At 33.8% G+C, this 19,090-nt stretch overlaps 2 protein-coding genes and 1 pseudogene across 2 annotated transcripts; 1 reads left to right on the top strand and 2 right to left on the bottom strand.

Annotated features, from left to right (window-relative positions):
• The first annotated feature begins 1,096 nt into the window (after window positions 1-1,096).
• LOC122195180 (probable serine/threonine-protein kinase PBL6) lies at window positions 1,097-3,331 on the top strand (annotated as a pseudogene).
• Window positions 3,332-7,940: 4,609 nt separating this feature from the next.
• On the bottom strand, window positions 7,941-10,200 carry LOC111877801 (arogenate dehydrogenase 2, chloroplastic). The gene is made up of 2 exons (XM_023874303.3): window positions 8,692-10,200; window positions 7,941-8,177 (listed from the first exon to the last, which is right to left on the bottom strand). The coding sequence occupies exon 1, from the start codon at window positions 9,862-9,864 to the stop codon at window positions 8,725-8,727; it is 1,140 nt and encodes a 379-aa protein (XP_023730071.1). The 5' UTR covers window positions 9,865-10,200; the 3' UTR covers window positions 7,941-8,177; window positions 8,692-8,724.
• Window positions 10,201-12,289: 2,089 nt separating this feature from the next.
• Window positions 12,290-17,350, bottom strand: LOC111877800 (pyrophosphate-energized vacuolar membrane proton pump). The gene is made up of 8 exons (XM_023874302.3): window positions 16,975-17,350; window positions 15,758-16,332; window positions 15,273-15,652; window positions 14,604-14,690; window positions 14,186-14,516; window positions 12,956-13,366; window positions 12,820-12,879; window positions 12,290-12,719 (listed from the first exon to the last, which is right to left on the bottom strand). Exons 1-8 carry the CDS (start codon window positions 17,210-17,212, stop codon window positions 12,513-12,515), a joined length of 2,289 nt encoding a protein of 762 aa, XP_023730070.1. The 5' UTR covers window positions 17,213-17,350; the 3' UTR covers window positions 12,290-12,512.
• Between the last annotated feature and the right edge of the window lie 1,740 nt (window positions 17,351-19,090).

The raw sequence follows: 19,090 nt of genomic DNA, 5'->3' as shown, positions 1-19,090 counted from the left end.
CAAAATGCCATCATTAACTTCAGCACAACCATGCGTTAGATTTTCTCTTGCAGAGATTCGATCTGCAACTAGAGATTTTGATGAGGAACTCGTCATTGGTGAGGGAGGGTTCGGAAAGGTGTACAAAGGTTGTATTTCTATCGAAGAAACTAGTTATGTTGTGGCCATCAAGCGGTTGGATTCTAAATCAAATCAGGGGGCACCTGAGTTGAGATGTTTTCTAAGTTGCGTCACTTCACATGGTGTCTTTGATTGGCTATTGTGATGATAACAAGGAAATGATCCTAGTTTATGTATATATGCATCATGGAACCCTCTACCATCATTTAAATTGTGTGTTCATGGTTATAATCGCTATTAATTACCAATTAGCATGCACTATTATAGCTGAAATAATTACGTCATAGAATACCCGTACATAAGCTTTATTTGTGCAACCTTTTTATTCTTTTCCCGGTTAGGTCCATTTTGTGGAAGTTGATAATGTCATGGATTTATTTCTTCTCTTCCCTATATCTAAGTCGAACACTTTTGCTTTGTCAAATAAGAATGTCATTGATGTCTTCCATGGGTAGATGTACAAGCTAGTTTTTCTTCACTTATGATCTCATATGTAACTGTTTCTAACGCTGATATTGTTTGCCATTTCTTATCCTTTTTCTTCAAAGACCAAATTGACAAAAGTTCATCAAAGAGCACTGATAACAACCTGAATCAGTGCTCTTCAACCAACAAAGATGGAAATGATCAGTGTGAAGTGCCTCTTCAGCATGAGGAATTAGTAGCTACAGATCTAAAATCGTTCACGTATGATGAGTTGAACAACTATGGAAATATGTATGGTGAATTGAACAAATTTAGAAATGACACATGGTTTAGTGATCTAAATAAGGTGACTGTTTACAATGGCTGGATCCATAAAACAAGATATTCCCCCTCTGAAGAAAATACCAGATTGCCGGTTGCAATTAAGGGACTTGATGGATATGAATGTGCAGACCGGGTAAAGTACCCTATTTATTTAAAGTTTGACATGCAAACCCGGATCTGTTGCATGTATTTTTTATTTTATTTTTATGGAATTAAGTACGCCGTTGTGGAACATGATCACTTTTGAATGCAGTTGGATTTGGAAATGTTGAAAGACTTCAATCATCCCAACCTTGAAAAGCTCATAGGATATTACTTGGAAGGCAAAAAGCTCTCCCTTGTGTATGAATTCGGGCCTACCGGAAACTTTCGGATCTCCTCGACACCGGTAACCAACATAAATAACTCCATTTATAAATGAAATTTGAAAATACTACAAATTTTTAATTCAATTTTTATGGGTTGTATATAGGAGGTGTAGCACGACTTCCATTGGTTACAAAGGTGAAAATAGCAGTAGGGATCGCTCGAACGCTTGATTTCTTGCACAAAATACGAGATCAAGATGGTTCCTTTAGGGGTGGAACGGTTTGTGGGCCATGGCTTGACAGACGTAAGATATTGTTCGATGAGGTACAGTTTGAGCTCTTGTTGGTGATTTTGTATCATCAATGTGTATTTAAATATAATGGATTGACTTGTTGACCAAAATTCAATCTTGGTGAATATTAAACAAGGAATGTGCGGAGTGCACACTTGTTTAAATTTATTCAAGATTCGAAGTAGACTGTTATTTAGGGGCAAAGCCCCTAAACGAACGGGGGTCCGGGGGCAGCGCCCTGGGAGCGGGGTCTACGGGGCAGAGCCCCTGGCTGGGGTCAAGCTGCCACGTCAGCGTGGAAATTTTTTATACGAGTTATATTGCTATATAAAAAATGCCTTAGAAAACTGAATTTTCTGTAAATAAACCCAGTTTTTTACTTCATTTTGACCTTTATTAAAAATCCGTTTTTGTGACTGTACGTTATTGCTTTTGATAGTTGGAGTAGTTTTTGGACAAAGAAAACTACCTTGATAGTTTTCAGACAAATTAACTACTTAATCTTTTTGGTCATCAGTTTTTCCTGGTACAGCAACAATCACAAAATTCATAACAACCATATTTTCTGTTCTTCCTCTCAATTCTGAGTCTTATCCGATTAAAGATTGGGAGTACCACCCAAATACTTTAATCTGAAAGTGAAACCACAATTCTCAGAATTTCCAAGGCTATTATTATCCCGAATTTCTTACAGCTCTTTCACTATAAGCATTGAAAATTGATGATCTAGTATAATTTATTGATTCCACTTCACAATAAATCCCATACACAAAAAATCTAGATGGTAATATATTAACTTGTTTGTGTCGTGTATCTAGTTATACATGTTCTATCATACATGAACTTACGCCTTGTTCCCGAGTTTTTTTGTAAATTCGTTAAAGGAAATGGAAGGAAAATTTTGACAGAAAGAAAGGGAGGTAAAGGAAAATATTCATTATTTCGTGTTCCTGAGTTTGAAGGAAATGAAAGGAAAATTTTAAGTTTTTGTGTTCCCGAGTTAGGAGGAAAAAGAAAATAAAACTTAAAATTTTCCTTCCCCTCACTTTCTTCCTAAATCCGCCCAATTTGGAAGGAAAATATGACTCCAAAATCCTTCCCCTCCCCTCACTTTCCTTTCATTAATGAAACTCGGGAACACGATTTTCCTTTGACACCCCTCACTTTCCCTCCGTATCCTCCCATTTCTCTCCTTAAGTAGAACTCGGAACAAGGCGTTAGGTTATCCTGAGAAAGTCATTACGACATGCCTGTCATGAATAACATATTTAATCATTAAGCTATTTTTTCCTATTTAATATTTACACCCTTTGCTGATTTACTTGTACGCATGAAACATAAATTGCAGGATTTTACAACAAAGCTTTCAGGTTATGATATTACTAAATTAATACATGGTTGCTACCCTGAACAGACTCGACCTCTTCATCTTCCTGACATTGATGACTATTATCCTCGGTTCAGTAAGTTACTGCATCCTATCTCCCATACATAACTTCCCCCTAGTCCTTGTGGTGATACAATTGCATATATCTATCTGACCACGAATCACTTTCTTAGAGCCCTCGGAACTAGAGAGCAATTTCACGGATTTTGAAGTGGTATTTGCTTAATGGGGAAACGAATATCGAATGAAATTGAATTCCGAAAGATTTGTTATCAATGGTTTAAGGAAAATGGAAAACCGTATGTGGCTGATACTACAAACAAATGTTTTCAAATCTGCAACGAGGTGGATTCAAAATCAAGGATGCTAAAAATCTTGGAGAAAAATGCTAAGTGAACATCTTTTAGGCTGGGGGAGTGAAAAAGGCCCCTCAAAGACTTAATTATTCATAAAAACTACTAAGGTGTTGCTTGTTTTTTGTAAAAAAAAAAAAAAAAAAAAAAAAAAAAAAAAAAAAAAAAAACATCTTCAGACCTCTTATTGTTGCATGGCGCAGCACTTTTCATCTCGCAGTTGTTTGATTTTTAGAAGTCTTCGAAGTAAAAAAAACCTATGCACGCTTTCTGTTTGGGGCAACATTTGTATTGCCTCTTCCAACCTCTTCTTTTTTTTTTTTTGCTGAAATCTTGATGAATTTTGATTATATGTTGCTGAAATGTTATTGAATTCTTGTTTCACGTTTTATTTTGTTACAATTTCAAGTCATTATCCCTTCTTTTTATTGTCACAATCAACATAAAACTTTTCTTATGGTTACATAAAAGTTGTTATAAAACTTAAGAAATTCATATTTTCTGGTAAAATACTTATCTTTATCGTTTACACCGATTATTTATATGTTATGAACAAATTGTCATATATCTTAGTTTATTTTAAACAATTTCAACCTTGTTTTGTTAAGTGAGTGTTTAAATTTATTGCAAATATAGGCCTCACATTTGTAGCATTTGATTTTTAACAAGAAGTATATGTTAGAACAACATGTTACATGTTGCAAATATTTGAGTAAAATTAATTTTATTATAATGTTGGGACAAAATTGCAAGAATGGTCCATGTGGTTAGGTCGAAATTGTCACTTTGGGGCAAACAAGTTTGGACTAGCACTCATGGTCCAAAGGTTTTCATTTTCTTGTCACTTTGTCCAATTTACTTTAAACTTTTTTGTAATGACGATTTTGCCCTTGGATTTTGTTTTTTTTTAGTTTTTTATTTACTTAAATACTTTAATAATTAAAAGAAAAATAAAAAATATATTTTTCTCTCTCCCTCCCTCCCCCTCCTCTCTCTCTCCCTCTCTCTCTCCTATGGAAAAGAAAGCCAAAATCCTCCACCCACTTCTTCTTCCCAAGATTTCTATGCTTTCTCTCACTGCCTACATTTCCCCTTCTCCGACTAATCCATTCTCGATTTGTTCTTAAACATAAACACATACTTGTTTTTATATAAAAACACACACCAGATGAACCAAAATGAAGATGAACACAAGAGATCTGAAAAACATGAAACCAAATGTTAAAGAACTCAGATTCAATATTTTTGTTCTTCAAAGATTTTGCAGATTTCGACTTTGATCATAAACGCAAAACACATACATACAACCCATATTTGAGGTCAAACGACACCTCTCTCACCATTTCTCTACAGTCTCTCAAGAGCTTAGGCACATACACACTCACATTACGGTCGTCAACCCCACTGTTTCTCTTTCTTCATCAATAAAACGAAGATGCTAAGATGTTGGGGTCATCTCCAACTGTGAAATCGTTGTCTGCCATGGAGGTTTATCTTTGATCTGACTTGGTAGCTGCAGTGATGGTGGTTGTATAAGAAATTGAGTCGGTGATGGTTGGATCGGTGAAGAAACCCAAAATCAAAATTAGAGTTTTTGGAGTTATGAAGGGTTTTCTGAAGATTTCAAGTTAAGTTCATCAAGACTCCAAAGATTTCAGGTTAAGTTCTAGGGTTTGCTCATCGGTGGTCATTTTTGGAACATAAGAACCAAAATGACAATAATTTTGATTTGCTTCACTATGAACAAGATTTCAGATCTTACATTTTGGGCTTCTATTTGTTCATACCAAGAACACTTGAACACAATCATCTTAAGTTTTGGGTTGAGTTTTGTTGAACCTCCCACCTGCAAATCATTATTCCTAAAATGGGAGTTTGAGACCCACTCACCCACCTGCAACTTTTTCTCGCCGGAAATCAAATTCGAGACCCATAAGTGATTTTTTTTTCTTGCCAAAAAATAGTATCTCGCCGGAGCTAGTTAAATTTCCTGACGTCCAACCGGTGGCGGTGGTAATGTGGACTGGTGGTGGTTATGATGGCAGAAAAGGACATTGGAGTTTGAAGGTGTATGAGAGAGGGAGAGAGATATATATATATATATTGAGATTTCCTTTTTTCTTTTAATAATTATAAAAGTATTTTAATAAATAAAAAACCTGAAAAAACAAAAAAAAACAAGGGCAAATTGGTCATTACAATAAAGTTTAAAGTAAATTGGACCAAAGTGGCAAGAAAATAAAAACCTTTGGACCCTGAGTGCTAGCCCAAACCTTTTTGGCCAAAAGTAGCAATTTCGACCTAACCACAGGGACCATGTTTGCAATTTTGTCTATTGTTGGTAATGATCATTTTATCAAATCTTTATTATATCTTTTTATTTCTAACAAGAAGCATATGTTAGAGCAAGATGTTACATGTAAATATTTGAGTAAAATTAACTTTATTATAATGTTGGTACGACCATTTTATCACATCTTCCTTATATCTTTTTATTTCTTTAAGGCTCTAATATTTCTTTAAAATCACTAATATAGCTAGTATAATGTTATATGTTATAAAGTAACACAAGAGTAGTGTAACTATGATTAATGAAATATTAGAATACTCAACATGGTAATACATATGAGGTGTCAACAAAATGATTATTGTGATGTTTAAAAATTAGGGATAATGACTTGAAAGGGTAACGAACTTTCGACTTTGTTCACATTTAGTCACTAAACTTTTTTTCGTTATCTATTTGTCATTGAACTATTGAAACTGTTCATATTTTACCCTTTATGACCGGTTGTTACCGGTCATAAGGGTAAAATGTGAACAGTTTCAATTGTTCAGTAGCAAATAGATAATGAAAAAAAGTTTAATGACTAAATGTGAACAAAATCGAAAGTTCATTTCCTTCTAAAAAGTTCAATGACTAAATGTGAACAAACTTCCTATGGAATTATGTTTTAGCAAATTATTTATTTTTGTTAAATTATAGCAACATTTGTTGATGAACAAATCTATGAAATAAAAAAAAAAAAAAAAAAACAAAAACCCCGAAAAATATATTAAAGAAAACGAAAAACTGAAATCGAAATAAAAAACAATGGTTTGGTATTTTCCAAAATAAAAAATCAAAATTTCCGATCTGATTTTGGTTTTACAAAAATTCAACTTTCGAAAACCTCTGCTAATACTCAACTGGGCTCCTTTGAACCACAATAGATTGGGGACTCAAGCCTCGGACTCGCTGAGTTCCAAGAACAACTCGTCGAGTCGCCCATTGTCCAAGTCTATAACTCGATTTCTGATGTAGAATCCTTATCTAAAAGGTAGATATGGGCTTCTAAGGTTGATCTAACACGTAAAGTTATGAACTTTACATGCATGCATGGAAGTATAAGCTTAAAGGACCCAAAAAGAGGTCTAAAGAGGTGCATGGGCTAATATGGCCAAAAAGCTTGCATCCTTATACCATGAACTTGGTTCTAGAGTCTGGATCTGAAGGTGAATCGACTTGGGACGTCCAAGTCTTAAGGATCAAGCTTATTGACCCTAAAACTCCATAAAGAAGCAAAGGAGAAAATCTATAAAACCACAAGTCAAGTTTTGAGCTTGATTACCTGAAAGTGAAAAGAAACTGATGTTGCTCCTAGATCTAGTCTTTCTCCCTTGATCCTTATTCCTTCCAACTCTTCTACTAGATACACAATGCACCTAAAACCCTCCAAGTCACTAAGAAAGCTCAAGTTTGCCAAAAGGGAATTAGGGTTTCAAAAGTAATGCTCGGAGGTGATGGAGGCTGGACTCGAAGCCCATAATGTTGTTTAAATAGGGTGTAAACCCTTTAATTAGGGTTTCATCCAGACTTGCTTACTCGTCGAGTCCAAGCACGGACTCGGCGAGTAGATTACTTAAACCCGCGTCCCAACCTCGCATCTACTCGACGAGTTAGGGCTGCCACTCGTTGAGTCACTAATACAAATGGTATAAAAGTAGATCAAATACATACCAGAAACAGGGCGTTACACTAGAATTTAACAAAAATAAGAAATTTGCTAAAACATAATCCCAAAGGAAGTTTGTTCACATTTAATCATTGAACGTTTTAGAAGGAAACGAACTTTCGATTTTGTTCACATTCAGTCATTAAACTTTTTTTCATTATCTATTTGCCCACTGAACTATTGAAACTGTTCACATTTTACCCTTATGACCGGTAACAACCGATCATAAGGGTAAAATATGAACAGTTTCAATAGTTTAATGGCAAATAGATAACGAAAAAAAGTTTAGTAACTAAATATGAACAAAGTCAAAAGTCTGTTACCCTTTCAAGTCATTATCTCTAAAAATTATGATTAATAAATTATATATGGTAAATATAAATCCACAATATTCATGTTTGCAATAAATTTGAACACTCACTTAACAAAACATGGTTGGGGTTTAAAACAAATGAGAACATATGATATTTTTCAACTTAGTTCATATTTAGTTATAAATATACAAAACTTTTTTTTTCTATTTAATTTATCCATGAATTATTCGAAATTGTTCATATTTGTTATAACCGAGATTGTAGACAGTCATAAGGGTAAAATATAAATAATTTCAAATAATATTCATGGGTAAATCAGATACAAAAAAAAGGTTCAAAGACTAAATATAAACAAAATTAAAATCTTGTTACCCTTTCAAGTCATTATCTATTTTATTTTTCAACTTGCTAGGAACCCCATTGGCACAAATCATAGAAAATATGAATAAATCGAACAAAAATGGAGCAAATGACACAAGTTACAAAGCCTACTATGGCAATCTTTTCTAATAGAAAAAACTAAAAAACAAAATAACAAACATTGGAGCTTCATACAAGTGAGGAAATATGAGTAGTATGCATTGAGATTGTGGTCTCCTTTCCCGTTTGACTCATAAGCAATACAACACATCACACAACATAGAAAATGCTCTTCACCTTCAAAAGAAAGCACACAACACCAACATTAGCAAATAAAAACATCATACAAAAAACAAAAATGTAAGAAACCATTTGTGTAACTAAATGAACAAATAGTCGAAAAGATTGCAACATTTCATTTTCAGGAAGTTTCAAGTTAAAAGTACATAATTGTGTGTTATTATATCATTAATAGTAGTGATAATCACAAAAATGACCATGATGGTTTATTCATCAAAATCACCATTTTTTTAACAATTAAAATGAATGACAAGCAATTTAACAATGTGCCCATTGCAAATTATGGAATTGCTATTAACACATAGTTAATTTACTAGGAAAAGGGACCAAAAACTTTACAAGAATCATAAGTAAGGGATCAAAAATACACCATACCATTATACCACTTTGGTCATATTTGTGATTAAGTTGTTGTATAATTTTAAGTCCACATGATTCTTTATTTTTCTCTACCCAAGGGTATTTTAGACATTTAAAATACAATCAAACTCTAGAACTAGGATAAACATACCATGAATTGGAAACTCTTTTGAGCTATCCTCAATTAATTAGAAGAATCCGATTGAGGTGGAAGAGAAGATCCATTCCCATTAGGAGGAAGCTTTGACAAAGCTCGTGGTTCTTGTAAAAGCCCTAAAGATCTTTCCTTTGTCCCAAACAATTGCTTCCTCAAAACCTCATGTAAATGCCCAAACAACTCTTTTTTCAAAGATTCAAAAGCTAAATCCAATCTTTCCAATTGCTCCATTGCATTCTTGTTATACATAAACAACCCATAGTACAACTCAAAGCTATCACTCGATGTGTTCTCAACTAAATCCAACAATCTTTCATACCCTTTTGTGTTAATCGGAGTACTATCCAAATCAAGCTTTTCCAAGATCCTTCCGACTGTATGTGTTATGAATTGAGACTCTGCTGCATGTTGATCATGCTCTGCACATGTCATCTCCTTCATTATACACCCTTCTCTTGCGAAAGAATCAAGAAACTTTTCACAGCGGGAAACCCTAGATTCATCACGACCGATTCTAACTTTGTCGTACACAAATGGAAGATCTTTCCAGCTGTTTTTACCACTTTCGGGTCCAAACATTGGATGTGTACATAGAATATCGAAATCTAATGGCAGTATTTGCAAGAAAAGATCTTTAGCAAACTCTTTGACTGATAAAACGTCTACGAATAATGTGCTGCGTTTTAATCTCTGTAATGGTAATGAACGGAGTACCTTGTCAGTTGAGAGGATTGATGTGCAGAGGAGGATTACCTCGGGGTGTTCTTCGCAGATGTCATCGGCGTTAGAGTAGAAAGAGACGCCAATCTCGGCGGCGATGGCGGAGTAATCGGTGCGAGAATGTGCAAGGACGGTGTGGCCTTGACGGACTAGGGTTTTTGCAAGGAATTGGCCGAAGTTGCCGAACCCTACAATGGCAATTTTTAGGGTTTTGGATTTGGCAATGTGGTCGGAGATTTTGGATTCGTAGTCAAAGGGTTGAGCGGCGTCTATGGCGGAGATTCTGAAATTATGTCGGAGACGTAGGGTTTTGGTGTTCCGGATATGAGTCGACGGCGGCGGCGGCACAAGATGGGATAGAGAGTGGCGGCTGTATCGGCCGCGATTTAGGTGGTGGAGGTCGGAAAGATTGGAGAATTTAGATATCGTCGGAGAAATGGAAAGCATTTTCCGACGAAGGTACTGATGTGGGGAAATCACCAAATTAAACGGTACCCACGAAGAAAAGGTACCTTTTTATTTCGATTTGGTTATGGTGTTGTGAGAAAATGGATGTATCAAAATCAATTTGATTTTTGATCTGGTGGGAGAATGGAGAAATGAGCAGATGAAATCGATGGGGAATGAGAGATGAAAACCAGTGTCTGTGAAGAAGAAAATGGATGTGGAGGCGACGATGGGAATGAATAACTCGTTTAACTCGTTAACTTATTATTAAACATTAAAATTCAAAAAGGAACTATTTTCTTAAACATAGTTATGGAAGTACCTTCTTTTCAAAAGCTTTGTATTTTATTGACTCGACAAAAACGATATTTTTAGAGACTCGTGGTTGCATTTTTAGGTTATACTGTACAACAACTCAACAGGACAGCCGTCATAGGCAATGCTAAAGTTTACCAACGTGGTAGATGGAGTCCATAGGGTTGGCATATTTCGATATGATACAAACCTCTACAGTCTACACATTACCATTGCATTAGAGGGAGTCTAAAAAATTAGGTGGTTTTGATTCAAAAAAAAAAATTAGTGGTACATAGGTGGTGTTAAGTAAAAGTGTTTTTTGGAAAAGATAAAATTTTAAAAATATTTGGTAAAAATATTTTAAAAATTATTTTTGGATTTTGGATATAAGAAAAACTGACTTTTTGGAAAAGTCAGAAAAACCTAATTTTTTGTAACTTTTTCAAAAATGATTTTTGTGTTTCAAAATGATAAAGCCAAACACCCCTATAGTGGTCTAATTTTGGATCTTTTTAGTGTTTATAGTCCCTATACACTTAAAAAGACTATTATACCTTTTAGATTTGTCTTTTTATTTTTTTAATATTTATATTAATGTTTTTAAATAATTAAATATACTAAAAGTCTCTCTCGCTCGCTCTCTCTCTCTCTCTCTCTCATACACAATCTCTCTTTCTCTCTTCTTCCGCCACTATCACCATTCCCCGCCATTATTTGCTACCAACCATCGCCATTCCCCACCACGATTTGATATCCCTTCACCACTGTTCATCGGATTTTTTTCAAGAAAACCATACCAGATGCCTCGCCCTCCCAAATCTCACTGGAAAAATCAAACCAAAAGCTTCGTCGAGCTGCACCATCTTCTCACCATCCAAAAAGACTTGAAACGATGGAAAATTAACGAATTTAAAGAAGATGACTTCGATTTGAAGGGTTCAACATGTCTCTCTTCTTCCCTGTGTATGAATCTGTAGAGTGACATGTTTAAAGAACAGATATGGTATGTCGGTATTGTTTGCATATCTGGAAACAAACATATAGCGTTACGATAACGCTACCAGAGAAGACGAATGAGCGGTGGGAGGTGGGTCACATCGCTGGAGTTTGCATCTAGGTCGCAAGCAATCATCACCAGAGTTTTCTAGGGGGAGGTGTTGGCAGGGGTGACAGTAGTGGTTTCCGAGCGCCAGTAGAAGAAAGGGAGATTATAGAGTGATTATGTTGAGAGAGAGAGAGAGAGAGAGAGAGTAGGGTGGGGATGGGGTGGTAATTTCTTTTTTTTCTTTTAATTAAAACAATAATAAATAAAATAAAAGAAATTAAAAATGAAATATAAGGGTATATTGGTCATTTTAGGTGGGGTGTGAACCAAAACCACACAAAAATGTCAATCATAGAGACCATAACCACACAAAGTATCTGAAATTAACCACTTATGCACCACAAAAAATTTTTGGACCAAAATCATAGAATTTTGTCAATTACAAGGACCATTTTTGCAATTTTGTCGTTTAGATCAGATATTACAACTTGTTTACTTCCGTGTTGACATGACATGATATTAAATTAAATAGGTAATGTTAGGATCTATACTTTAAATAAGAAAATGACTTGTTAAATTATATGCATCTTTTCTTAATCTTTTAGGTAAATTGGGTATACCCAAAATCAAAATAAAAGAAACATTTACGTTGAGTCGTTACAAAAACGAGTAATTAGCTCCCCAAGTCAAGACTTATTTGTAGTTTTTATTTTTTCATTAATATCTAATACTTCACAATCTCATTCGGTAACTTCCCGTTCGATGTGACTTACATCTTCTAAACTTATTTTGAATTTTGCCTCTTCACCTACCAAACTAATAATCCTTCATGATTTTCACTTTATCATTTCCACATATCTCACTCTTTCAACATTTATGGTGCGTTTGAACTAAGATAATCAGGCGTTATATTATTTAACATTCAATACACGTAACATTACAAGTAGGATCATTTTATTTATCTTAATCAATGAATACTGCTAAAGGTGTACTATTATTGAATAATATTATTTCACCAATCCATAACAGTGATAAAAATTTTATACTGAATCAGGATAATCGCATACCATTTAGATAAAATACTAGGAGCAAATTTTTCTGTGGTCCATTTAGATTTACCAATAAGTGTGATAAGTACAACACTCTTTAACCGAATCACAAACATTTTTAGGAAAATTTTCTAATTGTAGATCAAACCTTTAAATCCCACATATTTCGAGAAAATTAAAAACACCAACATACACTAAAATGACCAAAACAATAGTTAGATGCAACAAAAGCGATAAAGTTACTATAATTTTCAAGCTTAGAAAATCTTGAAGAGAAGACCTCCATGTGCAGCAAAAAATGGAGCAAACACAAGCGATTCAACAGCCATGAGCTTAATAAGAATATTAAGAGACGGACCAGAGGTATCCTTTAGCGGGTCCCCCACAGTGTCCCCAATCACAGCCGCCTTGTGTGGGTCCGACCCTTTCGGTCCAAGTGATCTCGCATGCTCAGAAGCACCAGCCTAAATAAAGTTGTAATAATCAAATAATCAAATAACCAAATAACCAAAAAGAAACAATAAAAAAAATGTTTATTAAATATTATTATTATATAGTATATACCTCGATATATTTCTTCGCATTGTCCCAAGCTCCACCAGTGTTGGATGCAGAAATAGCAACCTACATTTTACAAAGTGAGAAACAATATATCCTTATAAATTAATAAAATGGAATTTAACCAAATAAACTTAATTACCTGTACGCCAGAAACAAGAGATCCAGCAAGAACACCAGAAAGTGTTTCCACACCGAAGAAATACCCAACAATAAGAGGAGTCAACATGACAAGAGCACCCGGAGGAATCATCTCTTTGATGGAAGCATCCGTTGAGATTTTGACACATGTCGCGTAATCAGGCTTGGCTGTACCTTCCATTAACCCGGGAATTGTATTGAATTGTCTCCTCACTTCTTCAACCATCTTAAGAGCTGCACTTCCGACACTCTTCATTGTCATAGCGGAAAACCAGTACGGAAGCATGGCCCCCACAATTAAGCCGATAAAGACTTTGGGAGTCAACACGTCTACGGTTGTAATCTCCGCCCTGCTCACAAACGCGCCAAAAAGCGCGAGGGACACGAGCGCTGCAGACCCGATCGCAAAACCCTAGGAAAAAATACAGATATAAAACCAACTTAGAGTTGCAGTGTAGTGCTTGGTGAGACTGCTAAAGTAGCTTATAAGCTAACAGACTGTTTGATATGCCTCTTACTAGGTCTCGCAAGAGGTTAGGTCAGATTCAAGATTCAGACTATCTGATACCACAATTGATATGCCTCTTATTGAGTCAGGTAAGAGACTAGATCTGACTTGATCAACAATTATCCCGTAAGTTGAGATAGGTTATTGATAAGCTCATTTGGCTTTTTCCACAAGTTTTCCAAATATACCCTTATATGTTTGTTTCCATAAGTTTTCTACATGTCCTTTTATGTCATTTGGCTTATCAGCTAGTTTTTACCAAATTTTATTACTTTATTAACTGTCAGCTAGCTTTTTAGATGTTATTACTTTATCAACTACCAGCTAGCTTTTTAGATGTTATCACTTTGGCTATGTTTGACGTACTAACTGAAAAGTCAGTTGTTAGTTGAAAAGTCAACTGTTAACCGGTAAAAAGTGGCGCTTGGTAAATGTAGTTGAACCGGTAAAAAATGACGTTTGGTAAAAGTAGCTGATAAGGTAGCTAGAAAAGGGCATTAAACAAATATATGTTTTCTATAAATAAGTAAGGGATATATTTTGAAAATTTTTTAAAAACTTCTGGAAAGCTAGTCTAACTAGCTTTTTAAAACGCTAACTTATAAGCTACTTTTTGGCTTGCCAAACATGGCATTTACAGCTACCAGCTAGCTTTTCAGCTAGTCTGCCAAACATAGCCTTATGGTGCTAAAGCCTGTCATTGGGTTTTAGGAAGCAGTGTACCTTTCCTATGGCGGCGGTGGTGTTTCCGGCAGCATCGAGGGCGTCGGTTCGTTCGCGAATCCGGTGGCTCATGCCGGCCATTTCGGCTATGCCGCCGGCGTTGTCACTAATGGGACCGTACGCATCAATGGCTAATCCTGTGGCGATGGTGCTCAGCATTCCGAGGGCGGCAACAGCGACTCCATACATGGCGGCAAAAGTGAAACTAACAAAGATACTAATTGCTATTGCAAAAATTGGGATGATGACTGATTTGTATCCTAAAGCAAGGCCAAAAATGACATTTGTTGCAGCTCCAGTTCGGCAAGAATCAGCAACATCTTGCACAGGGCTAGAAGATGGAATGGAGTTAGTTGGAATGGAAGAGTTTATAAATTGAAAATAAATTAAAAAGAAAATAATAATAATAAAGGTTTACCTGTAAGCATTGCTAGTGTAGTACTCTGTTACAAATCCAATTATAAGGCCAGCCCATAAACCAACACATACACATAAGAACAATTGCCTGCAAGTGGAACTTGGTAAGTTTATGAATGATGATAAAATACTATTAATACCCTTTTCATTTAGATCATGTTTTTGGAAGAAATGGAATATGTCAAAGGAATTGTAATCTGTCATGTGTTTGGTTGACAGGAAATGGAATGGAATTCAATCACATTACTTTACTATTTTGATGTTTGGTTTATAAATCTATTAGAGAAATTAGAATATAGTTTTTTAACAGGCTTACAAGGGCAATTTGGTCTTTTAATAAAAAAAAAAGAAGAAGAAGAACAAATTGTAATTTGTCATGTGTTTGGTTGACAGAAAATGGAGTGGAAATATGGAATTCAATCACATTACTTTACTATTTTTCTGTTTGGTTTATAAATCTATCAAAGAAATTAGAATGTAGTTTTTCAACAGGTTTACAAGGGCAAGTTGGTCCTTTAAATCCCTCAAACATGGATTTAAAGAAATCTCCCAGAATTCATTTCCGTTGACACACCACGGAATGGAATTCCAGATTCCAATACCTTTGAATCCCTCAAAACCAAACACACACCAAGTAAATTTACCAACTGAATTAAAGCATGGAGCTTACCAGTTTTTAACTTCTTTCTGGACTCCAAAATTGAAGATGGTGAAGGAGGAAGGAAGGGCAATCCAGCTAACAAGTGCAATACCAATTGTCATCAAAATAGTTGAAATAATGAGCTGGTTTTTCAAAGCAGGTTCAATTTCTTTCACAGTTTTGACTTCAAAAAAGTCAGTGGCAAACAAAGTGGTGAGAAGACACACAAGAATGCCCACAGAGCTGATAAGAAGAGGGTACATCATTGAAGTGAACTCATGGTTGTTTCCAAATGAAGAAATGGAAGCAACAACAAGAGCAGCACATGATGACTCAGCATATGATCCAAAAAGATCAGATCCCATTCCAGCAATGTCCCCAACATTGTCTCCAACATTGTCAGCAATCACCTGCATCAAACAAACTATCACTCTTAGCTTCCCTTTTATACAGATTAAGCTCATAAAGAGAAACAACCACTGAGTGTTGTATTAAGTGAAAAAAGAAATGTTTACAGCTGGATTTCTTGGATCATCTTCTGGAATGTTCCTCTCAACCTTGCCAACAAGATCAGCTCCAACATCAGCAGCTTTTGTATAAATACCACCAGCAACTCTACCAAAAAGAGCCATTGAAGAACCACCAAGTCCATAACCAGTTATGGCCTCAAAAAGCCCTTCCCAATCATCACCATAGTAAATCTTGAACAAATTGATGGTGATATACAACACAAGAAGACCATTTGCAGCTAGAAGGAATCCCATGACAGCTCCAGAACGGAATGCAACAATGAAAGCCTTTCCAACACCTTTTCTTGCCTCAAGGGTAGTTCTGGCATTTGCGTATGTGGCAATTTTCATTCCAAGAAAACCAGAGATAACAGAGGTTACAGCCCCTAGGATAAAGGATACAGTGCTGAAGATGGCTGTGAAAAGTGCAGGCTTGCATTGCTTGGTGATGTTGTATGTACATGGTTGACTACTTGTACTAAATCCATCAACAGAGCCAAGAAATAAAAAGATTATGAAAGCAAAAACAACCATGAAAATACCAACATATTTGTATTCAGTCAATAGGAAAGAGGTTGCTCCTGCAATATCATGAAATATACTTGTCAAATTAGATCCACAATGGAATCAGATGAGGAATTGTGAAGATGTGCATAACAAAAGTAAAATTCAATAGAAATGGATAAACAGTCAAATAGCACGATTAAAGAACTAATCATGTTGACATAGTTGATCATATTATATGTTTAATTCAAGAAACACATGTTTATGATGGAACATATAGTTGAATTAATCAAACAACCACTACTATTACTAATTAAGAATACTGTTTATAAGGCTAAGCAGACAAAATAAGCTTCAAGTTAATCCAGCTTCATGGAAATTGAATTAATCGATTATATGTTACAATTCGTGATGAAAAATACAGGAATATAAATATATAATATCAACAATATTGAAGTTAACTAGCAAATCCACAGCATCAAATTTCACGGATAGAGTTATTATCTTACTGGTATAAAAGAAACAAAGAACATGAAGAATATTCCAATTACGGAATCAAAAAAACATAAAATAAATAAGAACAAGTAAACTTTAACTTATAGATGAATGAAAACTACTTATATAATACATAATATCTGAATTATACGGATAAAATTTGAAGGATTTATAACTACATATTTGATTTCACAAACTATAGAAATCTAAGAACTATAAATTACCTTCAGAGATAGCGTTCTGAATTTCAGCACATTTCTGAACGACGTTGTGGTCGTTGATTCCTTCTTCTTCCTCAATCAACGATTCCGTGAACGCATTCTTGCCGCCTGGTCCATCCAGCGACAGCTTAACTTTGGAGACGAGAAACCACTGGAAAAGAGAGAAAACGATTCCGACGAGAGCGCAAACTGGAATTATGATTTCAGTGCCGAGATCTGAAAGAATTAAGGACGTCCCCATGACCTTTGTGGCGGAGGACGGCAGAGCTCCGACGTAAACAGAATCGGAAAATGGGGAAACGAAACTGACTATGCAGTGAAGGGTTTAAATTTGCGTGTAGCAATGAAGTTTCGGCCTAGGGTGATATGCAGAGATGATTTTGTTAATATATATATACACACACAAGATTATAATGAAATGAAAATATATTTTTGTTTTTTAATTTTAGACTTATTTTTTATCAGAAAAATAATTGTATATATTTAAATTCAGATTTTTTGTCTTCGATAATAAAATATTCATACATATCTAAAAAAAATTAAAAATTCAGTTTGAGTTACATTCACGCGTGTAAATCAAAACTAGAGAAAAAACATTTTTAATATATTAATTCATTCATAGAATCTCAATTGTCTATGATTATTGATGTGGACATATTGAAGAATAAATGTTCATATTTACATTTGATTTGAGTAAATTTTATTTATAAATCTAAATAATTTACTTTATAAATAAAATTATTGAAACTATGAAATGGTAAAAAAAATCAAAATTATTTACTTATATTCAAATTTGAATGTACTCATATTTGCATGTGAATTTGAATGTTTATGATTGTTGCATAAATTTAGTTTCTTTTATCAAGAGAAAATAAGTTCTAATTTTTTTAAAGTGAGTTTTTGCTTAAATTAACATTATGATCTCCATACACATGTATTAAATGTGTTCAAGAAATTTGTTTTTGTTTTCATTTTTTGAGAAATCATATATCCTTCTATATTTTTATTTATATCTATCTGTCTTCATCAATACACGTGTCAAAATTAAAAGAGAAAATTAAAAAAAGATTTATTAGATATCACATGTAATTATCACAAAAACTAGGATGATATTTAATTTCTCTTTTTTATCTATATTAAACCTCTCTCTCTCCACATATATATATATATATATATATATATATATATATATATATATATATATATATATATATATATATATATATATATATATATATACACATGTGTGTGTAGAGGTTTATTGGAGACCATGCTAATTTTGTAAGACATAGGGATGCGATCCTAGCCATTCATCTTAGAGATCAAAAAAATTATAAATAGCAAAATAAAAGAAAAAATCCAAAATTTCTTTTTCTAAATATTATTTTCGTTATTTAATTTGTCCAAAAAAATTAAAAAAATAAATAAATAAAATAAATAAATCACCGTTTTTTTTTTCCGAAGTATGAGTAAAATATTCTAATAGAATACTACACTGTAAATAATCAAATCGAAGTTTTAGAACGTTACAATATTCTAATATTCTACTAAAATTGATAGATATATTATAATATTCTAATATTCTACTTGAATTATTAGATTTTCTAGAATATTCTAGTATTCTATTAGAATTTTTTTGAATATTTATAGTCTGATATTCTACTAAAATATTCAAACATTCTAAAAATTGGATTTTAGTATTTTTAATATAATATTCTATTATAATATTTCACGTATATTTAAAAAAAAAAAAAGACAATTTTTTGTTATTTTATTATTTTTTTGATAAAATAAATAATGAAAATAATATTTAAAAATTTTCATTTATTTATATTTTAAAAATATTTTTTTATCTCCAAAATAAATTACTAGGATTGGGTCCTCATATCTCATAAAATATAATAGTCTCACATGAACATATATATATATATATATATATACACACACACACACACACACACACACACACACACACACACACACACACACACGCATTGTGTGTTAGTTATTAACTTTATTAGTCGATCAAATTAACTATCTATAAATATTAATAACAAAACAAAATAAATATAACTACAATATATATATATATATATATATATATATATATATATATATA

Source organism: Lactuca sativa, chromosome 7 (genome assembly GCF_002870075.4).
Source record: "Lactuca sativa cultivar Salinas chromosome 7, Lsat_Salinas_v11, whole genome shotgun sequence".
Lineage (NCBI taxonomy): Eukaryota > Viridiplantae > Streptophyta > Magnoliopsida > Asterales > Asteraceae > Lactuca > Lactuca sativa.
Note: the sequence above shows the minus strand (reverse complement) of the source record. Positions and strands in the feature narration are given on the sequence as shown.